At 40.2% G+C, this 26,195-nt stretch overlaps 1 protein-coding gene across 1 annotated transcript in view; it reads right to left on the bottom strand.

The window, feature by feature from the left end:
* Positions 1-597: 597 nt before the first annotated feature.
* Positions 598-26,195, bottom strand: part of LOC138838628 (zinc finger protein 25-like) — a 33,159-nt gene continuing 7,561 nt past the window's right edge. Inside the window, exons 4-5 of the mRNA XM_070038031.1 lie at positions 24,389-24,730; positions 598-1,451 (exon numbers count right to left, since the gene is read on the bottom strand). Of these exons, the coding sequence (XP_069894132.1) occupies positions 598-1,451; positions 24,389-24,730 (1,196 nt within the window). The remainder of the gene's footprint in view (positions 1,452-24,388; positions 24,731-26,195) is intronic.

The following is a 26,195-nucleotide window of genomic DNA, read 5'->3' on the forward strand; positions in this document are numbered from 1 at the left end:
GTCTGCTACATACATAACATTTCTCTCTCGTGGGTTTTTTTCTGATGGACAGAAATGGGTATGTTCTGGATGAAAGACTTTCCACATAGGTTACATTCATAAAATTTCTCTCCTGTGTGTGCTCTCTGGTGGATAGTAAGTTGTAGCTTCTGGCTGAAATCTTTCCGCAAATACAACATTTATAAGGTTTCTTTCCTGTGTGTTTTCTGATGGACAGTGAGGTTTGACTTCCAGGTGAAAGTCATTCCACATATGTTACATTCATAATGTTTCTTTCCTGTGTCTATTATCTGATGGACATTGATGCTTGACTTCCAAGAGAAGGACTTTCCACACATATTATATTCATAAGGTCTCTCTAATGTGTGTGTTTTCTGGTGCACAGTAAGTTTTCTTTTATGGGTGAAAGACTTTCGACACAAGTTACATTCATAAGGTTTCTTTCTATTATGTGTTCTCTGGTGGAGATTAAGATTTCATTTCTTGGTGAAAGATTTTCCACACATCATACATTCATAAAAATTTCTCTCCTGTGTGTGCTCTCTGGTGGACAGTAAGGTCTGCTTCTGGCTGAAAGACTTTCCATACATATGACATTCATAAGGTTTCTTTCCTGTGTGTATTCTGATGGACATTAAGGTTTGACTTCCAGGTGAAATACTTTCCACACACGTTACATTCATAAGGTTTCTCTCTAGTATGTGTTCTCTGGTGGCGAGTAAGTATTGATTTCTGGGTGAAAGACTTTCCACACTTGTTACATTCATAAGGTTTCTCTCCTGTGTGTGTTCTCAGGTGCAGAGTAAGATATGCCTTCCAGGAGAAAGACTTTCCACAAATGTTACATTCAAAAGGTTTCTCTTTGGTGTGTGTTCTCTGGTGGACAGTAAGCTTTGATTTCTCAGTGAAAGACTTTCGACACATGTTACATTCATAAGGTTTCTCTCTTGTGTGTGTTCTCTGGTGGAGAGTAAGCTTTGATTTCTGGGTGAAAGACTTTCCACACTTGTTACATTCATAAGGTTTCTCTCCTGTGTGTGTTCTCTGGTGTCTAGTAAGATTTGCCTTCCAGGAGAAAGACTTTTCACAAATGTTACATTCAAAAGGTTTCTCTGTTGTGTGTGTTCTCTGGTGTCTAGTAAGATATGCCTTGCATATGAAAGATTTTCCACAAATGTTACATTCAAAAGGTTTCTTTTTTGTGTGTGTTCTCTGATGAACAGTAAGCTTTGATTTCTGGATGAAAGACTTTCCACAGATGTTACATTCATAAGGTTTCTCTCCTGTGTGTGTTCTCTGCTGTCTAGTAAGATATGCTTTGCATATGAAAGATTTCCCACAAATGTTACATTCAAAAGGTTTCTCTTTTGTGTGTGTTCTCTGGTGGACAGTAAGCTTTGATTTCTGGGTGAAAGACTTTTGACACATGTTACTTTCATAAGGTTTCTCTCCTGTGTGTGTCCTCTGAGGGACCACAGGGTGTTTCTTCTCAGTGAAAGACTTTTCACACTGTTTACATTCGTCAATTACAGAAGACACATGAGGACTATATGCTGCACACATCTTACCAGGTTCACTGAAAATATCCATGCTCTGACAGCCAGTGACCTTTTCTATCATCATTCCTAAGGAGTTCGCATTATTCTTAATCAGTTCTGACTTCTGTATGGAGCTCAAATGAAAACTTCTTAAAAGTGTCACTTTTTCCTCCCCTTCGTTACTATTCATGACTGCTACTGCAGAGAGATACTTGGGACTTTCCTGGCAGGTGCTAATCACATCATCCATTTCTGGGACATCTAAAATGAATAATAGAAAAATAGACAAAAGCATAAATGAGATCCATAAATTCCTTAATGTAAAGATATTTCCTCACATTCTGTTACAATATTTTCAAATTTCAAAGCATTGATTTATGCAGAATATATATATTTCTCTTCAATGTAGTAATTAAGAAAGTAGTACTGACATTTTACAATGGAAAATAATGTTTTTCTGTATTTCAGATTTTTATATTTTTCTCAAGGAAATATTTACTCAAATTATTCATCTCCGTACTCTTAATGCTTCCATTCTGAATCTCCCTCTATGCCCAGCACCACTGATACGAAATTGTCCTGATCCTATTTTCCTCCTACCTGCAAAATACTAGTTTAAAATAAAATGAGATCTCACTACATTTATTATTGTCTTTTTCTCTTTATGAATGATTTCTCTACAGACAAAAAGAATTGCTAACATTAACTACACTGGAACATCAAATTCAGTTTGTCTCCACGAGAATTCTGGATTCACCATTCCTTGAGACAAAGGATCACCTAATTCTCTGCCATACATGACTCAGGGCACTAGGAATACTATTGCTCTGTACAGCTCAAGATAAACAGACCCACTGGGCTCTGGACCCAACATCACTATTCAAGATGCTTTAACTCACCTGTGAAATTCTCTTCTGAGCCTTCTCTCATCCATGGTTCTGCACCTTGCTCCAGCTTCACAATCAATATAGGTTTAGGAACACAGTGCCCTGTGAATAAGAAATAGTGGAGAACTATTGATCTTGCTGGGTCATCATTAATGTAATGTTGCACACATTCTGTTCACTGGGTTGCTCCTAAATCTGCTTTCTCAATTGTTTTATTTTTGGGTGGAGGGATCGGTTGTGGGGCCTGAACTCTGAGCCTGGGAGCTGTATCACACCTCCTAAACTAAAGGCTAGCATTCTACCACTTGAGCCACAACCACAATTCTGGCTTTTTTTTTCTGCTTTTTTCAGACTGAGGAATCGAGCACAGGGCCACAAGCATGCAAGGCAAGCGCTCTACCACTGAGGCACCTTCCCAGCCCATGGTTTCTCAATTCTTAACATCTCCATGGTGTACTTTCCCGCAGCTTTGGGTTTATTTTGCTAATGTGTGGCTTGGACTCAGCTCTTTTGCTCAAATCTAGCATTCTACTAGTTTGTGTCTTGGCTACATTTCTAGTTTTTGAATGGTTAATTGGAGATAAGAGTCTCATGTTCATTTTTCTACAGTTGCTGGCTTTAAACCAAAATCTTCAGATTTCAGCCTACAGAGTATCTAGGATTCCAAGCTTGAAGCAATGCAACCTACGTCAGGTTTGGCTTACAAATACACACTTCGACACTTTCAACTACTGATTTTCAGATAATACTGACAGTAGTAATGTATATTCTATCTAGACTGTAGATCCACCTATAATAATCACCCCCAAGACTGGGAAGTCAGTTTCCTGTTAGTGGATCATAGTTTAGAACTTTTGTCCAACTACTAATTTGCCTTCTTAATGAATGAGAATAAAATAAGCTCTTGAGTTACATATAATGAGTTGAAGTTTCCCTTAGAAAGAAATGACACTTCCTATGGACTGGAATCTTTTTTTTTTTTTTTAACAAAATGTAATGGTCCAAAGGCTTACACTTGTAACACTACATTTAGGAGGTAAGATCAGAAGAGGCAGGCTTGAAACCAACCTGGGCACAGAAACACAGAATATACCCCAAAACAAAATCCAAAATGGAGTTGTGGCTCAAGCAGTAGTGTGAAAGGCAAACAACATCAACCTCCCAGACCTGAATTTGCCTGCATTTTATACTAGCAGTTATTTACCTGGGAATGGACAGGAATCTTATACCTAAATAACATAGTCAAATGTCTACAAAAATAAAAGCACTTGACCTTCCAAATAAAAGTGACGTTTGCTCACCCAAGGATATTAGGTTGCTATAGGTCTCCAGCATCACTTCTCTATGAAGGGTCCTCTGACCAGGATCCAGATACTGCCACTCCTTCCAGGTGAAGTCCACAGCCACATCATCAAATGATATCAGCTTCTGTAATGGCACATTTCCATCAAGAAATTAGGCCTGGGTCATGAGAATTCCAATCTGGATTTCATTAATTCTAAGGGGATAATAATGTGGCATGATGACATTAAGTCTAAGGTGGTGTCTAAAAATTGTGTTATTATTTTTGATAAAATTTTAGTACATATAAGGGTAACAATGAATTAACAAATATTTTCTCTGCATTTACATTAACTGCTTCACCATAAATTCTATTTAGACCTTCTATTAGCAAGTACTCTCATAAGCAAGCAGAACACATTCAGGATATCACATGGGATACAGAACATAGAACATTAGTAGATCAAAGAAAAGCAGTGTCCACATGAATGCTCAAAAAACAGTAACAGTACTCCAGAACGTAGCTAATGATTTATTGGGCCCTTATAAGATTTGATTTAGTTCCCACATAAAAATATGCTAGGTTAACCATGTTTGGTTTAAATACTAGATATTGAAATGTGGTCATAGACAACCTGATATTTCCTTCCTATGTAAATAAGAACTGCTACCATGAAGTTTTGTGAACTTTCTCTACATTCTACAATACAAAATATAGGTGGGAGGGGAATAAAATGTTCCTTGAGAAGATTTTCATTTTAATAGGCCTACATGGAAGGTGGAGGCAAATTGATAGAGACTCAGGGAACACTCAAAATGACAAAAATGATAAATATGACCAAATGCTCAAATGTGTTAAATATTCCTGAGTCATTTCTCCAGTAGATCCCTAAAGATATATTTCCACTTTTATTAGTTAATAGTGAAATTCCTCAGAGATCAAAATCAATTCCTGAGCAAACTTCTGTGAGATTTTGCAACAAATGATATTTCTAATAGAGAAATCCTCATCACTGTATTAATTTTTTTAAATCAAAACTACGTATCTTATACTGGCAGTGAATGAAAATATTTAAAAGTAGTGGTATGGAAAAAAAAACTGAGTACCATGACAAATGAAGTTAGAGCAAAGATAACAGAATCAGGTGAAATCAAATTTTCTTGTAGTTTATCAATTGGAGGAAGGACGTCTTTTCTGTATGGAACTCTGAAGTTGAGCTGAAGGGGGAAAAAAGTTTGCGAGGTTGGAATTCCAGCCTGACAGCATTGAGAGCACTGAGAGCTGGCTGCAGAAGGCTTAAAAGAGAATTCTGGAGAGGGTTAAGAGACTGGAGTGCAGGCCTTTTCCTTACTGTTGGAAAGATAGCATCTGAAACTGAGCTGCTGTTCACCTTGAAAGCTAGGTAAGGTGAACTTCATGTCTGCATTTTCTCTGGGCATCAGGCTTCTGTCTCAGGAGAATAAGGAAACATGTTTGCCTAACAACCTGTTGTGGCTCAGATTGTAAAATTAATATACATACTTCGATTTTGCATGTTATCAATGGGAATCTTCCCTGTGTGAACTCAAGGAACTATGCTTGCTTACTGGCAACCGGAGACCAAGTGCCAGAGAGGCTTCAGAACCCTGGTTTCCCCTAAGTCTATCTGTTTATGTTTTTGTGTTTCTCTAATTTTCTTTGTTTCTGGATTCCTGTAGAACTCTCCAGGCAACAATTTTCCTATACAGTGGGTAAGAAAAATGTCAATCCTAAGAGCCATGTCAGCAAACTAAAAATAATCACTAAGAAAAACTAGTTTCCAGATAGATCATTGAAGAAATGAAAAAACTGAGAGACATATGGAGGAAAGAGAGAATGAGAAAAGTAAGAAAAAATGATTCAAAGATAGATACAAAGAGAGAGAAAGAGAAAAATAACCAACACAAGTGAGTAGAAAACCAAAAGTAGAGAGAGATTATAGAGGAAAGAAATCTTGTGAGGATACTTTAGAAAACAAACAAGATTTTGTAAAAAGACCATAAAGTTTAGCAACAAATATAGCCTCAGCTTCAAGTAAGACCAGGACCATGAAGTAGTCCAAGAAGTATGTATGGAGAGTAATTTAAATACATATAGGTTAATCATTCCTTAAGAACACACGAAGGTACATATGACCACACTATTTCAGCAATTCCAGCAAAATTTCATTGAGATAGTTTAATGTTACTCATGAGGATGAGATCTGGTTGCAATCTACCCTTCACCTTCCATGAGATGTATCCTGCTCGGTGTCACTACATCACATAACAGATATGACTACATGTTATGACAAGATGAAACCTAGACATTCTGAAGCCAATCTGAATTCAACTTAGAAAGAATATAACCATTTAATCTGCTAAACCTACAAGTAATCTTTATCTCCTAATCTACAAGCTGTCTTTATCTGATTTATGAATATGTTCTTGAGGCTAAATCTGTGTGGTTTGTAGTATTTTTAATTCTTGGACATCTTTAGGTTCATATAATGGAATGGAAAACAAATGAGAAATAAAAAAACACTCACCAGAGATCCATTCATTCTGTCTTGCTGCTGACAATAAACAGAAGACTCTGGAAGCATGGCTGGGATATAAGGCAAATGACATATTCAGAAATGAATGCGTGAGATTTTGGGTCCAGAATTTTCTCTTGCAAACATAGTACATGGACTGCAAAACCATAAAGCTGTCTTAAAAGAATCTTTCATATCTCAGACAAAGCATTAAAGTCTACAGGAAACACAAATCCAGTCCATTTCCTGGTAGATAGATATTATTAAACCAACTAATTTCTATGTTTATGTACACATTAAATTGGAAAAAATGAATGTTCCCACAAATATTATTGAATACTTTAAAGCAAAAACATATCACATTTCCACAAAAAGTAATTATTACTGAATATACTTGGGGATGTAGGAACTGCTTTTTTTAATGCAAAGGTATCCTAGGAATCCATTGGCATTTGTGTTCTACCTCATTCACTTACATATTTAAACACCAGGGAAAGCATGTATGATGTAACTCAGTAGTTTTCATACAAAGTTAGAGAAAAAATGTCTACAGAATATATTTCTTGTGTTATAATATTTCAACAACGGTTGTCAAATGGCACATTACACTGTACCCATTGCACACCTATGCAATAACTTGCAATTTACATTTAACATGCTTTGGCCAAACGGACATGAGTGAAGATGAGGTAAACCCAGGTTTGAGAAGTCCCTAATGTTCATTTCCCTAAATAGTCTTGGGAAGAACCTTGGCCATCCTAAAGATACAACATAAAATACTGCATATAGGAGTGACATACCTGAACATAAGCAACACCTACAAAGCATACAACCTTGAGTAAGACATATAACCTCAAGTTTTCTTCTGTGATTTTTCTTTTAAGGCCAAATGTCCCTGACCAATACTTTCTGTACTACCAGGCACAACCAAGCGATAAGAGCTAGCATTAGCAAATCCTTAGATAGGACATTTAACATGAGTTTGCATGATGACATACTAACAATCATAGTGGTAACAGGCTGAATAAATTATCAAGAAGAAGATTAGGGATTACTACATGAATATATACTTTCAGTCATAACAATTACCCCACCATCCCAAACCACAGCCTCAGGTACCCTCTGATAACTATGCACTGGCTTATTCCTCAATACAGCGCATCACAATTCCTGGAAATTAGTTTAAATCTTGCAACAACACAAAGTGATTGAGAGTGGTGTAGGAAAGAGTAGCACCTGAATCTGGTGCTCAGGGAAGTAGCAACAATTTTTGCATAAGGCAAGGGAAGCTAGTAACATCTTTCACTTCCTGTGCTTTTCTGCTTCTTGCCTTTAGGGCTTCTCAGAATTGACAAGGTCTGTCCATTTAGGATGGAGATTCCTATTCATAGGGTGCTCTGCTTCAAACATTGCTAGGCTTCATTCCTAAAAATACAGGACCAGCACTCACTACTCCAATATCCCATGTACAACTGTCTCTAGAAACAGAGTCATGTACAAACGCTTGTGAACTCAAGCCAAGAGATTAAAAACTCAAGCCAAACAGATTAACTTATCCCTAGGAGAAACAACACAGAAGCCCCAAATACAAGTGCAATGTAAGAGGACTCAAGGCAGTCATATTTGTCACAATTTCAATAGAATTCTTCCTGTACTCCTCTTATACCTGCGCAAAGCAAATAAAGTCGCATGGGTTAATAGAAGAATCCCTTGGTCTTGGAGTACAAATGCAGGGCTCTTGGGCTCTCCTGGTCTGGACAATCACCCAGCTTGCTCTCAGATATTTGGGACCAGGTTCTTGCATCTGAAGGCCCAGAGGCTAATGAGAGCACAAACTCCTGAACCTCAAGCAAATTTTCAAACCCCAGACTGGAGTAAAGTGTGGAGAGGGAAGTAGCAAGGAGTGTCACGGTAGCAATAATGAGGGCAACCAATATTCCACAAAATCTGCAGCATTTGCTAAGAGTCCTCTGAACTTCAATAGAAAACAGAGACCCAAACTTATTATACCATTGTTCTATCAACTGAACATACAAGGTAAGTTATCGGGATTGCATAGTAAGCTAGGATTACTCACGCAGTTAGTGAGAACACAATTGTTCCTGCAAGAGGCAGGAAACACCACCCCACCTTTGAAAACCATACCCAGCCCAACTACTAGCATGTATGGATACATAACACAAGCTTGCACAGTAAATGATACAAAACCATGAAACAGGACAGGTCTCTGAAACAGAGGTATGGGATGGTGAGAGGCATTATGAACTAATAGGCCTCATGGCAGCAGCCAGGCTCAAGATGTCAGGGTGAGCTTGTCCACACAAACTGAAAAACATCGGAGCAAGCAAGCTACCACTTATCACATCACTCCTCTGAGACCAGCCCTGCCTTACATACTGGGAGACTCCTACCACCAGAACAGTGGACAATGTGTCAAATTCACAGGCCCTCCAGGGCAATGGATCATCATAACCATGGGAATCACTGGGCATAGTGGAACCCAAGAGGGATGCACCACATCTCCTGCCTAAGGAATTCTACAAGTGTTATGCATAAATCCATCTTTTTCCATTGGTTCACCTTTTCCTCCAGAGGAAGTCAGAACCATAATCTATCCCTGAACACCTTACCATACTTGTACCTTCTACCTCAGGATCTGCAATAGTCAATAACTGTGATCAATGAAGTAAGAGGATATAATATTTGTATAATAATGACACTTACGTCTGTGAGCAATGAACAATTCAAAAATAATGTACAAAGTAAATTCTATTTAAACTAGTATAATAAACATAATACTTAGAAATAAATGTTTGAAAAATGTAACCAAGAACAATAACAACTATGGGACACAGCTAGTCCAGGAAGCAGCCATTTTTACCTGTTCCTTATGTCTTGCTTCTCAGGAACTTACTTTTAACTTTTCCTTCATATTTTATAGGTGCTCCAATGTTGCCCTCTATACATCCAAAAGTGCCTCACGATCTCCATTTTCATGAGGAAAAGCTCAGGTCCACTAAAAGAGGGATGGAAAACCCTTGAGGAATGAATATCAAGCATGAAAATTTCCTACACAGTCCTTCCAAATCATGATGTGGGAAAGGATCATCAACAATCACAACAAACCCTTAAGACACAGCTTAGAATGTCTGATATGAGGAAAGGAGGCAAAAGATTTATTCCATAGTGTAATGGATACAGTCTGTGAAGACAAGTCTGAAGACCCCTAGATATGCGGCCTAGAGTTGCTGACAGGAGCTTTTAGGTTTCGAGAAGAGGTAGAAAATCAAAACAAAATAGGATATGCAAAACAGAAAAGTAAAAACAGACTGGTTTGGAGCAAGTAATCAAGCTTCACATGAACATGGACCTGCCCTGAACTCTACCTCCTCCCACATTCATCCTGATCTACCTAGACAACCATTTTTTTTGAAGAGTCTTGGAGGAGGAGTACCATTTTTTAAGAAAGCCTTGGGAGGAAACTTTTCACTAGTCCCCTGAAGCAATTAATAAAAGAAAGGCAAGTACAGCACAGCAAATGCTCACAGACAGTGCCCAAGCTCTGAGGTCAAGCCACAGGACCAACAACAAAAGGGGGGAAAAACTTTATAAGGAAAGACAAATTTCAGACACAAATAACCAAAAACTCCTTAAAATTTCATAGATTGAATTTGGGAGTTTCTTGGAAAGTAATGAGTAGAATTTGAGAAATCAATTTAATTCGAAGATTATAAAGTATATCTGTCTTTAAATTCTGTTATTTTATTCCAGTATATATATTAGAGCAGGGGATGATGGTGCCAGAATCAATCAGTTTACTGTCCGCAAGTACCCCTTTTTTTTTTGGGGGGTCGATCTTGTGGCTTGAACCCAGCCTGAGTGCTGTCCCTGCATTTTTAGTTCAAAGTGAGCTCTCTACCACTTGAGCCACAAGGCCACTTCCATTTTTTTTTTTTTTTGGTAGTTAGCTGGAGATAGGACTTATGAACTTTCCAGGCTGGCTTTGAACTGGGATCCTCATATCTCAGGTTCCTGAGACCTAAGATTACAGGCATGAGCCATTGGCACCCAGCTGCAAATACTGTTGTAAAATGAGAGGGGAGATATTCAACACTTTAAGGAAAAACAGAGACATAATTTACGTTCAGCAGTGTCGCTACCGCCTCAACCAGCAAGGAAGACGCGACACCGGACTCTTCTCTCTGCAGTTTATTCAGGACCTTTTTGTAATCTTGTGACCCCAACCCCGGGGAGAATTCCCCACAGCCTTAAGTACCCGCTGGGTAGCCAACCCTGATACGCCACGTGGGAACCACCATTAGGTTCAGGTTCGCGGAAGCAAGCCAGATTCTTTGCCTTAGCCATATCAGGAGTTGTTTACCACGAGAGCACTCGCCATCGGGAAGGCGGAGGGCGGAAGCCGGCACCATCTTCCAGGTGCGGCCTCTAGCAGCTCTCTACAGTTCCCCCTTTTTTGTTTAAAGAACACAGATGAGAACAGAGGTCTGATCCCTGTTGTGCAATTGCAAGGACTGCATACATGCCTTCTCCCAGAGGGCGCCTTCTCTAGGGATGACTCAGCCTGTCCATTGATTCGTTTTTCACAAGGACGGGAAAAGGCGAATCGAACCCGTGTGCAATCAAACATGCTCTCCTCGAGGGCAAAACTCATGCCTCTCGACTGCAGTACTTTGGCTTTGCAATCTGTGTTCATTGTTTTAGGGTGGCAAGCCACGCTTAGGGGGACTGACCTGCTCCAATGACTGTAAAGGCTTGGATAATCATGGCTGCACTGCAACGCTGAGAACCTCTAATTTGGTAAATGCACCACAGACATACCAAGGAGGCTAACACCAGGAGGCCTGTCAGGGCTCCCAAACCCGCCCCCTCCTTGAGATGAATCATAGCAGTGGAGATCCATGAAGATAACCCCTCCACCAATCCGGCATCCACTCGGGTCGAGTTCACCATGACGATGGCAAGCCTGAGCTGTTCCATCAGGCTGTCGAACTCCCCAGTTCAATTACCTAAAAGATAACTAAACAACTGTTTAGACAAATTTGCAGCGTTTTTTGAATAGGTTTTTTCCTGGGCCTGAACTCTGGGCCTGGGCGCTGTCCCTCAGCTCTTCAGCTGAAGGCCAGCGCTCTACCACTTGAGTCACAGCGTCACTTCCGGCTTTTTTCATTTCTTTTTGCTTATGTGGTGCTGAGGAATCGAACCCAGGGCCTCATGCATGCAAGGCAAATGCTCTACCACTGAGCCACCTTCCCAGCCCCTTTCTTCTGGGTTAATTGCACCACAGCAGCAGCTAATCCAGCATTAGTTAGTGGTCCGCCCAGCTCTCTGCAAACTTTCATCCATGCTTCTAGTCCCCTATTCTTATATGGGGTTATGGCGGCTCTGCATTCCTTAGTGCACTGCTCGTAAACAAGCTGTTTAATTAATGGCATGGCTGCGTCTGGGTCACCAAAAATTCTGCCAGTGTCCTCGACCATACAGGCAACAAAGTCCAAAAACGGCTCCATAGAGCCCTGCAGGATTTTGGTGAGATTGCCACTCACCTCGCCTTTATTTGGTAAGGCCTTCCATGCCTTTATGCCAATTTTATTGATTTGTTCATAAACTTGAACCGGGTAGCCTATCTGCTGATTGGCGAATCTCCCCTGTCCAAGCAGCATATCTCTGTCCCAAGCTGGGTTTCCCCCAGCCTGATTGGCCGCAGCCTCTTCACTAGCAAATTCAATCAAAAAAGCCTTCCAATCTAAATACTGACCTGGGCTCAAACAAGCTCGTGCGAGCCCACTCCAATCACCGGGTGTCATGCAGTGTCTGTTTAGGGCCTCCACCTGGGCTACAGTAAAGGAGGCCGTGATTCCGTATGTCCGCACAGACTCAGCTAAAGATTTTATCACCTTAAAATCTAAGGGTTCATGATACCGCTGTCCCTGTGGATCCTGAAATATTGGACAGGCTAGATGTAAATCGGTTCTGACCGCTTTCCACACGCCTGGGCTGAAAGAACAGCCGGGGCTGCCACTTCCAGGGTCCTCCGCATAGAGCGGAGGGGCCGAAGGTGTGGGGCGGTGCACGGAGGGCGTGCACTCGTCTTTATCTGGGTCCTCTCTCTCCTTCCCTTTCCTCCTCTTTCTTATCTTTGTTTTTTCTATTTGTTCTATGAGTGATTGTAGTTCCTCTGAGTCTGTAGACTCAGAGGTCTCTAGTTCGGCAAAATCAGGGTATGACCCCCCCCTGCTCTCCTCCTTTTCGCTGTCTGCCCTTTCTGATCTTTCTTCCTGCAGCATTTCTAAGGCGGCCTGACCATTCTCTACCGCCTCACTGCAACGCTGGTCCTCGAGACAGCCTCTTATCAGTTTCCATATTGGTCTCACTCCGCTCTTAAGCGTTCCTTGTTCAGAGGCAAAATCTAGGTCCCTCCCTAGTTTCTCCCAAGAGGCCACCGTGAGGCTTCCGGAGACAGCGAACCACGGGGCAACGATGTCACATTCATTCAAAAATCTCTCTAAAGTACTCTTTTTTATTTTTAACTTTTTTGAGTGCAGTAGCTCATTGAGAGCCCAAAAAATTGGGTGCGAAGAAGAAGCGCCCATGTTTTAAACATTTAAAGCTGGTAAACAAACTTTTACTTTCACTTTTGGCTACTCTATTGACTAGCCCCGGGTTCTCACTCTCTCTTTATCTACTGAGAAGAGCAAAAATCCCCCCGCTCTTGTGGCGGATTCCCCTTTTACCTGGGAACTTACTCCCCGCTCTTGTGGCGGATTCCCCTTTTACCTGGGGACTTACCCCCGCTTTTGTCGCGGATTCCCCTTTTACCTGGGAACTTACTCCCCGCTCTTGTGGCGGATTCCCCTTTTACCTGGGGACTTACCGGTGCACCACCCTGACCGCAGAGAGTTCTGAGTCCTCGTTGGGGTTATGGCTGATTCCCCGTACGGGCCACCACGTGTCGCTACCGCCTCAACCAGCAAGGAAGACGCGACACCGGACTCTTCTCTCTGCAGTTTATTCAGGACCTTTTTGTAATCTTGTGACCCCAACCCCGGGGAGAATTCCCCACAGCCTTAAGTACCCGCTGGGTAGCCAACCCTGATACGCCACGTGGGAACCACCATTAGGTTCAGGTGCGCGGAAGCAAGCCAGATTCTTTGCCTTAGCCATATCAGGAGTTGTTTACCACGAGAGCACTCGCCATCGGGAAGGCGGAGGGCGGAAGCCGGCACCATCTTCCAGGTGCGGCCTCTCGCAGCTCTCTACACAGCAGAACGTAATTTTTGAACAAAAACAAAAACAAAAACTACGTAGTTTCATAACCTCAATTATATTAAAAGAACTAAGAATTAAAAAGCCAAATTATGCAGTGATCCTAATACATTTGTGTTTTTAATTGGTCTCACAATATTTATGTTGGTAAACTGAATTTTCAAGAAGAAACTCACCTAAGATTCCGCAGCTGGAAGAGAAAGGTCCCCAGGCATCCTTGCACACTTAGGACCAAGTGCCTTGTGCCAATCAAAACCCTGTAACAAGACCACTTCCTCTAGGTGAATTGTGCATGCATTCTGGGAATTGTAGTTTCTATGGCGGTATAGATCCTTTTAAAGTGTGTGTGCAGGGGGGGGGAGAGGGAGCGGTCGGGTGTGGGGGGAAATCAGGGAGGCAGGGTTGGGAGGAAGAGGCACCAGTCCCTCCTTGCCCACTGTTGGTGTTTTTAGTTTGCAAATCCGGGTTACTTTGCTTTTCCCTTGCTGCTGGAAGTGCTCTGAAGTAGAGCTTTGCACTCCATAGTCAGAGCCAAGAGGTAGAAGCCCAGCTTCTCTTTTTCAGGGGATCTTTGGAGCTTTAACTGGAAGCGATCTGAGGCTCCTAGCCAGAGTCTGCCCTTCCCATCTTTCCCCAGTCTGGGGTGGATGATATTTTATGAGCTCATAGGTTTGTGCTGCCATTAGCACTTGTTCCTCCAGGTGCCAGAAAGTGGCTCACAAAACTCTGATTTTTGAGACAAGGAGAGTCAGGAGTTGTGTGTTTATACTCCTGAACCTAGAGATTCTGGTATGCACACATATGACTTTATGAACTTGGTTTTTTGAATTGAAGTCAATGAATGGTAAACATTCCTTGAAAAAGTCTTATATAAACATATTGATCCTCTTTTCATCCTCTGCACTTTCTAGGGCTTTTGAAACTTTCAAAATGCTGCTGGCACCAATATACTCCAATTAATGTGTCTGTTCTTGACAAATTACAATTTCTCCACTAATTTAATTAGCCTATATTACATCACTTAAAATGAGAGAGACTGGCTGGGCAGGTGGTTCAGTAGTAGAGTGGTTGCCTTGTGCGAATGAAGTCCTGGGTTTGATTCCTCAGAACCACATAAGCAGAAAAAGCCAGTAGTGTACTGTGGCTCAAGTAGTAGAGTGCTAGCTTTCAGCTGAAGGCCATAGGGACAGTGCCCAGGCTCAGAGTTCAGGCCCTACACCGACAAAAAAAATATCAGAGAGATTTCCTATACATGTACACCAAAAACAATTGTTAAAACATAATTTGAATACAATACAATGCACTTGATATATGTGTGCTGTCCTGATTCTTGAACTCAGGGTCTGAAAATGACCTTGAAATTATTTGGTTCCATGCTAATGTTCTACCACTTAAGCCACATTTGCACTTCCCACTACTTTGGTAGTGTATTGGAGATAAGTCTCTCAGACTTTCATATGCCCTGGCTTCAATCTGTGATCCTTGTATCGTTCCTTCATGTCCATCCCAGGGAGCCACAAGCAGGCATGGGAGAAAATTTATTATAAGGTTTATTAGAAGGACCATATTTCCCAGGACAGGGAGCACAAGCATTTGTCCCTCTTCTGGTTGCAACAGGATCTGGGGGGCAGGATGTGAATTAAATACATGCTCAGGTGAGTCTGAAATGAGAGAGGGAGTGGCCAGCTGTACTGAGGGAACTCTAGGTCTGGGAAGAGCTCAGGTCTTGGTGGAGCTGAGAAGTAAAGGTGAGGATAATACTAACTTTCCTCAGAACTCAGCCTTCTGAATAACTAAGATTACACCTATTACACATGATAGCCCAGTTACAATGCTCTTTTTTAAATTCAGATTATATTCTAATGCAATAATATGAAATAGAAAACTTGACATTTTCAAGGAAGGATGATCAGTCACTAATGTGTATGAGGACAGTCCAAATCCCAAAACACACAGAAAATGCCCCCACCTTGAAATCTGTAACACTCCTGATCTTAAGAATTGTGAATGTGAATACTTAGTCTAAAATAAATTCTTTTAAGTCTTTCACAGTGAGAAAACATTCTTGTGACAGAAAAACCGAGTAGTAATGTGCAAGTATTGCTTTTAAAGGATTCATAGTGTCTTTCTGAGCAAAAACAACCTCAATGATGTATACAGAATAGATTTTCACTTTTTGTATATGTCACTGTGAAGGTGATGTATTTTATATTAACAATTACCATTCTACATAATTGTAAAAACTACATCACTACTCGATAACAGAATATCCTGTGTAATCAACCAATAAGTACAAGCAAAAGCACATCGGGATATAATTTGTTGGTTTTAATTTTGATGGATCTACATTTTGGGGTGTATTTTCTGTTAATGTTGTTTAGTAACACATAAGACTTCAATCTACTGGTGCCTTGGCTGGGGATGGTTGACTGGGATTTTGTCACTTCTCTGACCAGCATTTTATGTTGCATCTTTATTAGGCCCTGTATCTCCAGCAGAATGGACATGATTCTTAATATGACTACTTAGGAAAGTGAGGGACTTCTCAATGTGTGTTTATATCATCAGTACTGATGTACCTTTGGCCAAAGCAGGTTCAAACTCAAATTGCAAGTCATTGTACCAAGGTATGCTAATTATTTGCATAAAGGGTAATGTGCCATATGACAACCATTACTGAAATATTATAAAACAAAAATATGTGTTGTATAAATTTTATCTCTATAACTGTGTGAAAATACTGTTCATAACATACATGTGTTTGAATATGTAAATAAATGAGGTAGAGTACAAATAATCAATGGAGTCCTAAGATATCTTTACATTAATAGAAAAATAGTTTATATATCCCTAGGTGTATTTCAGTGATAATTACTTTTAGTGAACAAGTTACCTGTTTTCCTTTTTTGGGTTCAATTTTTCAACAATCTTTTGTAGGAGCTTTAGTTTTTTTTTCTGTTCTTTTTTTGGGGGGAGGGTCTGGTCTTAGGGCCTGAACTCTGGGCCTGGGCCCTGTACCTTAGCTCTTCAGCTGAAGCCTAGCGCTCTACTACTTGAGCCACAGTGCCACTTGCAGCTTTTTTCTTTTTGCTTATGTGGTGCTGAGGAATTGAACCCAGGGCTTCAGGCATGCAAGGCAAGTGCTCTACCACTGAGCCATCTTCCCAGCCCCCATGCATATGTCTTTAGTCGAAAATTTAATACTCTACTTAAGACAGGAATGATTCTTCTCCCATAGGAAGGCTCTTCCAGGCCACATATCATGTTTTGAACAGGAACATCTAGGGTAAAATCACACAGGTTCTTTTCTGACTCCATTATTTGCCTTCACTCCAAGCCATGGTTCCAGAATCGTTATTCATTGTCAACAGCAAGAAAGCATGAAAGGATCTCTAGTGAGATTCTTTTATTTTTCACTTTGTTTGACATTCCATTATGAACCTAAGGATGTCCAAGATGGATGAAGAGAAAAAAAAAGATTCAGCTTCAGGAACATGTTTCTAAAAATGCTAAAGATGTAGCCAGGCGCGGGTGGCTCACACTTGTAATCCAAGCTACTCAGGAGGTGAGAGCTGAGGATCAGGGTTCAGAGCCAACCCGAGCAGGAAAGTCTGTGAGATTCTTTTATCCAATAAACCACTAGACAAAGGAAAGTGGCACTGTGGGTCAAGCTATAGAGCACTCACCTTGAGCTGAAGAGCACAGGGACAGCACCCAAGCCCAGAGTTCAAGCCCCACGATGGACAAAAAAAAAAAACAAACTATACTAAAAATGGCTTGGAGATTTAGAAGATTATAAAATCTGACATTCCAAGTTAAGTGCAGATATGCTTGTTTGTTTCTACATTTTCTAGTGTGAGAGAAAGTTGTCCCACTAGTTATGTGATTCAGTGACACCCAGGAGATGACTTCTCATTGAAGGTGAAGGATGGCTAGCAACTGCTCAGACATCACATCCTCATATGTAATATTAAACTATCCTAATGAAATTTTACTGGATTTGCTGAAATAGTGTGGTCAAACATAACTTCAAATATTCTACAGGACTGAGTGAGCTTTAAGTACTTCAATTAATCTCTGTAAATACTCTTGGACTGCTTTGTGGTCTTTGTTTTACTTGAAACTTAGGCTGAGCTTGGTGGTATTTATAGAAATCTCTGTTTTTCTCTATGGTGCTCTCATAGGAGTTCTCTTACCTATTTTCCCAATTCATTCTATTTTTAATGTTTATTAGCTTTCTTTCTTTTGCATTACATTTATTTATTGTGAAAATACCATAAAGGGAGGTTACAATTACATGGTCAAGATAGTGAGTACATTTCTTATCACACATTGTTGCCTCCTCCTTTGTTTCCCTTTACCATCCCTTCTTTCTTTTTTTTTCTTTTCAGTCATAGTTCTGGAACTCTGGGCCTAGGCGCTATACTTAAACTCTGCAGCTCAAGGCTAGTACTCTACCACTGGTGCCACATCACCACATCCAATTTTCTAGTGGTTAATTGGAGATAAGAGTCTCACAGATGGTCCTGCCTGGGCTGGCTTTGAACTTCTATGCTCAGATCTCAGCCTCCTGACTAGCTAGGATTGCAGGCATGAGCCACCACCATGTGGCTTCACTAGTTTTATTTCTCTCTTTCTTCTCTCATTGTCTATTTCTCTCTATGACTCTTTTTCTCTTTCATTCTCTCTGCTTCTCTTTCCTCCATTTTTCTCTTAATTTTACTTTTCTTCAAATGGCTTTTCTTATGATACTGTTTCAAGGATACTGAAATATTTGGCCATATTTTCTGTTGAGATCTCTCTTTGAAGGTCTCATTCTGCACTTTACACACGTGGACCACATTGTCCTACATAGTAACTTGAACCTCTGCAAGGACCTATGAACTGGTTAGAAACATAAAGGTATGTGCATGTGGGTTCACATGAAAAAAGATACCAAACTATTCATGACAATCTATCAGACATTTCAATATCAACTTCAATTGAGGTCAATGACTATACAATATGGAGGACTTTAGGCTTTCTCAGGAATGGTAACTTTTCTGCATGAGGGCCAAAGAACCCATTTTACAAAATATCTTCCCTAGCCTTGGAGTGCTTTCTACTCAGGGCCCGGGTACTGTCCCTGAGCTTTGGTAATAAAGGAACAAATGTGTTGACAATCTATCAATTTTATTCACAGCACTACTTGTGGGAAATTTGGTGATAATTGGCCAGAACACTCTTACAGCTATTCCTACCTAGTTTGCCTTTCAATTGTGATCTTTAAAGCTCATCCTCTTGAGCAACTAATTATTCACATGTGAAGCATCAGTGTCCTGTTACATCAGGAGATCTTAATTTCTTGATCCAAGCAGGACTCATGGTGTCCACATAACAGGATATAAAATTCATAACATCATATAGACATATGCAAATTTCCTTTTGCAATTACTTGGTAAAGGACTGATTACCTATCATTCTGTAAACTACATTCAAATGCTTCCACTAAATATTTGGAAGAATGTATTGTTTGCACAGATCCTATTATTGGTCCTCAAGGTGAATTCAGGGGCAAAAATTTGTGAGGCTTCCTTTACCTTCTATACCAGATGCCCTTTTGTATCACTGATTTTTCACATTAGGGACTTGCTTCTCTGCCTTGGCCTTTCGACACACTAATTTTATAATTACATATCACAAGTAGCAAACAAGATAGGCACATATAACCAGAGCCACACTTTTATTGGCTAAGATACCATTTTCATTAAGCTTTTCCATGGGATACCCTACAAATTCTATCTAATTTCGGCTTTCTGAGTTGCTAAGATTCCACACATGAGGGAGTGTAATTGCTCATTTTTAATTGCTGGTCTTAAATTAAAAGAAGGATAGGGTACATTACCAATTCAATGAGCATTAAGTCCCTTAAATTGTGAGTTCAAGCAAAGAGTTGGCCACATGATAATAACAAAATAATAGAAAACATTAATAAAATGTTATCATCAGGCATACTTTAAATGAATGTGGTATGTTGGTTCATAAATTGAGCTATAAAACAGGCCAAGGTAGGACTCCAGTCTGTGAACCATCCCTTCTCAGAAAGCATCCAGTTTATAAACATGGGAGAATGAGCTATTTCCAAATGGATGGTGTGTGTGTGGGGGGGGGTACAAGTAGGAAGAGCAAGGGCACAGGTGCCTCCCAATCCCCCAATTTTTTTCACTATTCCTCTGTAGATAAGCAGAAGTGTTGGGCTGGGAAGGTGGCTCATTTGTACAGTGCTTGCCTTGCATGCATGAGGCCCTGTCGAATCCCCAGCACCACATAAGCAAAAAGAAAAAAAAAAAGCTGGAAGTGGTGCTGTGGCTCAAATGGTAGAGTGCTAACCTTGAGCTGAAGAGCTGAGAGACAGCACCCAGGCCCAGAGTTCAGGCCACACAACCGTATCTTCCCCCCCGCAAAAAAGCAAAAGGGTGAACAGTGTGACGGAAGAGGTTAAGCTAGCAACTAGCTAAATCTTGCAATGTGAAGTCCACTGTCCTTTTCTTGTACATGGAATCATAAGCTGGATTTAAGGATTCTCTTTGAACAATTAAAATAAATACTGAAATTGTTGAAGGCACAGGAAGCATGAGGTAAAGCACTGAAGGAAACCTCCTGTTACCAGAGAGAGATTTCTTCAGAACAGCCCACAGAGCTCATGCTTTGATTCCTAGCTTTTATGGAGGCCAAGATGAAAGAATCTCCTTTGAAGCCAGCTTGGCTTCAACTCAGTTCCTGAGTTCAACACCTCATATTGGCACAAAAGCATTCCTTCATGAAAGTGTGAAAGTAAATAGGGATACAGGTGGACCCATTGCAACAATGAGATGTACAAGTCGTTATGTCGAAAAATGAAATTTACAACTTTGGTGGGGGGGGACAGGGGGGTAAGTGGGGATGATTGGGTGGGGAGCTGGCGGGGACGAAGGGAAGGTATGGGAAGGGGAAACAAAGGAAGAGGCTACGCTACAATGCTTGATAAGAAATGTACTCATTATATCGCCCATGTAATTGTAACTCCTCTGTAGAGTATTTTCACAATATAAAATTATAAATTAAAATTAAAAAAAAGAAAGTGTGAAAGTAGAGCTCTTCATGTAACCAAACAGCTCTGGACATATCTAGAATGACTGGCTTATATAGGATCTGGAGTCTTGGTCTTGGTTTACTAATTAAGCACTTTCTGATGTAACAGACATATTTTGTAAATGCCTCCAGGATATCTTTAATTACATCACTATACTGTGGCATCTATCTTGGCTCTAGAAATTCTAATGTTAGGTCCACCTTTGTGTTTCTGTAAAAGAAGACAGTATATTTGTTGGAAGCCACATTTTGGAAAATGGAATACTACAGTGTTTATTACACAGCTAGCAGTCTGCAAGCAGCCTGTAGTAACAAAGACTTGAAGTCCACAAATACACTTAGACAGCTTGGAAATAGGACAGAAAGGAAAAAAAAGAATAAAACCAACACCAAGAAACCAATCAGCACCAAGAGAGTGTTGAATTGGGACACTAGGATGACCAGAGACAAGCCAGGGGAAAGGACACAGGACATGATCACAGAGACATGTGGCATTGTATCTGGTGCCACTGCTGGTCAAGCCTAAATAGGACCTAAGAAGGAGGCAGGTCTACAGGAAATTCCAGTCCCAGGCACTAGACTAACAGATTGAGTAACATATCAGCCAAATGCTCACCCCTGCTTCCAGGAAACCAGACACACCCATCTGTTGGGTGGCAAGTGATGTATGTTGTCATTTCCTTCCCCGAGCATAAATACCAGACGGCAGACACCACCAACCACCCTGTGGCCAATAGCGCACCAGCCACTCCTGACCTCCTTACTTAATATTACTGAATTATTAAATTAATTTACAAAATGTTACATCCTCTTTATCGTTTTGTAAACAGTTAAAGAATTTGCTTTTTGTAAAAGCCATTTTTCTTGAGTCCCACCTCTGAAAGAATAATTCTCACATTCACCAAAAATTAAACATTCTTCTTTTGAATAGTTTATTTCTTCCTTCTTCCTCATTCCTTCCCTTCCTCTTTCCCTCTCTCACTTCCCTCCTTCCTTCGCTTGTCTCAGGGCCTAGAAGTGATGCTGTAGCTCAAGTGGCAGATCGTTTTATTTTTTTGTTAACTTCAATGTTTGTGAGATTGATCAATATCTTTTTGTGCCTGATTATTTTCCCTAATGTCATATCTACATTGGCCCTCTATGAGATAAAACAGGCATGACACATCGTCCACACTGGTGTTTCATTATAGCTTACTCAGCAGAACAACTAAATGGGCTAAGAGTGAATCAATCACAAGTTGCTCATCACCAGTGATTAAATAAAGAAAAGATCAAGCACTGAAGACACTTTGGGGTTCTGCCCCAAGGCAAAATGCAGAGACTCTTGTTTATTTATCAACCATATTTTTTCATTTGTTCTTTTTTTTTTTCATCCAGTCCTGGGGCCTAAACTCTGGGCCTGTGCACTCTCCCTCAGCTCTTCAGCTCAAGGCTAGTGCTCTACAGCTTGAGCCACAGCAACACTTCCAGCTTTTTTCTTTTTGCTTATGTGGTGCTGAGGAATTGAACCCAGGGCCTCATGCATGCAAGGCAAGCACTCTACCACTAAGCCACCTTCCAAGCCCCCCACCATATTTTTTAAAATATATATTGTAGATATACTATATAGATTCGTTATACCATTATATGAGTTACGTCATGAATACATTTCCTATTGATCATTGTTACCCCTCCGAGAAAGAATTTACTACTATGTATGTACTGCAATAAGGACTAATATCTTCCATTAGATCTTCCATTCAGAAACTGAACTGGAATAAGTTAGGCCTTTGTACTATAAGGCATGTATCACACATACGGAGGGAGACTAAAGGGAGCAATTGAAAAATGGTTGTTCTCATGTTCTTGCCTCCAATCATCACATTCTTTACCTATCTATTGTTCCCCTAACCATTTTGGAGATGACCTGAATCCAGTCCCAAAGGGCCAGAGCTCATGTTTCTAAGAAGAGTTTATCAAATTACCCTGACACACCATTCCTTAGTATAAAAGACACAAGTTAATAACTTCAATCTCTGAATTACTTGTTGTGATTGGTTGTTTCCACATGCTTTGGATAATATTGAAGGACACCATATCCACTCAACACGATGAGAGGATGAGAAATGTTGGCTCAAAGAAAGCTGAAGAGTGAAGAATGGTTTTCCATCACACCTAGCTTACCTCTGTCAGGAAGCATTTCTCTATATAATTTATAGAGGTTTTATGACAAATGTTTTCCTACATTGGGCTATTTTCCTGGGTGAATGTTTTACTAATTGCTAAAGGACAGCTTCTGGTTGAAACGCTTCCTCTCATGTTTATATTTACAGAAATTCTGCTATGTGTCCCGGTCTCTGGAACCTGTACAGATATGACTTCCGGGAAAATGTTTTCTATACTCATAATTTCTTTCCTGTCTATGCTCTCACATATGCTCAGGATTCATTTCTGATTGAAAGTCATTTCACATAGGTTCTATGCACTACTTTCTTTTCTCCTACGTGAGTCAGTTCTCTGATGAACATGAAGTATTCCTTTCTGATCAAAGGATTTCCACATTTGTAATATTTGTAAGATTTCTTTAGTGTGTGTGTTCTATGAACTTGGATCCATGAATACTTGGTAAAAGACTTTCCACATTTGTTACATTTGTATTTTCTCATCTGTGTCTGTTCTCTGATGCAAACTGAGTTAGGACTTTTTCTTGAAAACCTTTCTATTTATTTTTCCTATATAGGATTTCTCTCCTCTTTGTGTGAGATGGTGTGTCTCTGTCTGTGTGTTTTGTGTGTTCTGTGATCAACCTTGAGCTGTGTTTTCTAGTTGGAGGACTCCACATCTGCTATATGATAAGGTCTCTATCCTGTATTAGTTCTGTATTGCAATTTCAATTTTCTAACAGATCGAAAACTTTGTCCATTTGGTACAATCCTAAGTTATTTCATTTGTGTGAATCAACTTATGTGTATTAAGCTGTGACCTCCAGGTCTTTCCACACTGGTTGCATTCATAAGGTTTCTCTCCTTGTGTTCTGTGATGGATGTTAAGGTGTGCTTTACAGGTGAAAGAATTTCCATGCCTGCTACATACATAACATTTCTCTCTGGTGGGTTTTTTTCTGATGGACAGAAAGTTGTATGTTCTGGGTGAAAGACTTTCCATATAGCTTACATTCATAAAATTTTTCTCCTGTTTTTGTGCTCTCTGGTGGACAGTAAGGTGTAGCTTCTGGCTAAGACTTTTCACACATATGACATTCATAAGGTTTCTTTCCTGTGTGTCTTTTCTGATGGACAGTGAGTTTTGACTTCCAGGTGATAGATGACATGCATGTTACATTCATAAGGTTTCTCTCTTGTGTGTTTTGTCTTGTGGCCAGTAATGTATGACTTCTTGGTGAAAGACTTTCCACACCTGTTACATTCATGAGGTTTCTCTCCAGTGTGTTCTCTGATGTCTAGTAAGCCTTGATTTCTGGGTGAAAGACTTTCCACACATGTTACATTCATAAGGTTTTCCTTAGTATGTGTTCTCTGGTGGACAGTAAGGCATGCCTTCTTGACAAAAGACTTTCCACACACATTGCATTCATAAGGTTTCTCCCCTGTGTGTGTTCTCTGGTGGACAGTGAGGTTTGACTTCCAGTTGAAAGACTTTCCACAAATGTTACATTCATAAGGTTGCTTTCCTGTGTGTGTTCTCCGGTGGGTAGTAAGGTTTGACTTCCAGGTGAAAGACATTTCACACATGTTCCATTGAAAAGGTTTCTCACCTGTGTGTCTTTTCTGGTGGACAGTAAGGTGTGACTTCTGGGTGAAAGGCTTTCCACACACATTACATTCATATGGTTTGTTTCGTGTGTGAATTCTCAGGTGCACAGTAAGGTATGCCTTACAGGTGAAAATCTTTCCACACAAGTTACATTCATAAGGTTTCTCTCCTGTCTGTTTTCTCTGAGGGATGATAGGGTATGTCTTCTCAGTGAAAGACCTTTCACATTGTTTATATTCTTCAACTACAGAAGGCACATGAGGACGATATGCAGCACACATCTTACCAGGTTCACTGAAAACACCCATGTTCTGACACCCAGTGACCTTTTCTGTCCTCATTCCTAAGGAGTTCCCATTATTCTTAATCAGTTCTGACTTCTGTTTTGAGCTCAAATTAAAACTTATTATAAGTCTCACTTTTTCCTCCCCTAGGTTACTATTCATGACTGCTACTTCAGAGAGATATTTATTGTGACTTTCCTGACAGGTGCTAATTTCATCCTCCATTTCTGGGACATCTAAAATGAATAACAGGAAAATAGACAAAAACATAAATGAGATCCATAAATTCCTTAATGTAAAGGTATTTTCTCACACTCTGTTACAAGATTTTCAAATATCAAAGCATTCCTTTATTCAAAGCATTCGTTTATATATATTCAGAATATATATTTTCTTTTTTTATTTTATTTTATTTTATTTTATTTGAGAACATACTGTACAGAGGGGTTACAATTACATGGGCAGGATAATGCATACATTTCTTACCAAGCATTGCAACCTCCTCCTTTGTTTACCCTTCACCTCCCTTCCGAGCCTCCCCCCTCCCCCCCACCCAATCATACCTCTCCCCCACACACACCGACATTGTAAAGCTGGTTTTGACATGACATTTTGTACTTCTCATTGTTGCAACAGGTCCACCTGAATCCTTAAACGACTTGTTTGTCCCCATCTCCTCCACATGTTATACTGACATCAAATATAGTGAAAGCGGGGGTTACACTGTGGGGAAGGGACATACAAAGCAACAAAGAAATAATCTTATAAATGCATTAGAAACACATGCATGAAAGAAACGAAAACTTTAAAATACATATTTAAGGGTTCGTCTTCCTAACATCACATTATCTGACCTTTTCCGCTTGACTCATACCTATACTAGATATTGCAAATAAGGGAAACCATGGGACCTATGTTTCTTTGGGCCTGGCATACTTCACTTAATATAATTTTTTCCAAGTTTTTCCATTTCCTAACAAATGGGGCAATGTCATTCTTTCTGATGGAGGCATAGAATTCCATTGTGTATATATACCACATTTTCTTGATCCATTCATCTACTGAGGGGCATCTGGGTTGGTTCCATATCTTAGCTATGGTAAATAATGCTGCAATAAACATAGTTGTGCTGGTAGCTTTAGTGTGGTCTTGTTTGTAAACATTTGGGTAAATGCCCAAAGGTGGGATTGCTGGATCATAGGGGAGTTCTATGTGAAGTCTTTTGAGGAACCTCCATACTGCTTTCCAAAGTGGTTGAACAAGTTTACATTCCCACCAACAATGAAGTAAGGTTCCTTTCTGTCCACATCCCCTCCAGCATCTGTTGTTGTTAGAGTTCTTGATTTTTGCTGTTCTAACTGGTGTGAGGTGATATCTCAATGTTGTTTTGATTTGCATTTCTTTTATGGCTAGGGATGTTGAACATTTCTTCATGTGTCTATTGGCCATCCTTCTTTCTTCTTCAGAGAAGCTTCTCTTTAAGTCTTTCGCCCACTTATTTATTGGGCAGTTGTTTCTTTGAGG

This window comes from Dipodomys merriami, unplaced genomic scaffold (assembly GCF_024711535.1).
Source record: "Dipodomys merriami isolate MVZ:Mamm:240054 unplaced genomic scaffold, mDipMer1.0.p SCAF_286, whole genome shotgun sequence".
Taxonomy (NCBI): Eukaryota; Metazoa; Chordata; class Mammalia; order Rodentia; family Heteromyidae; genus Dipodomys; species Dipodomys merriami.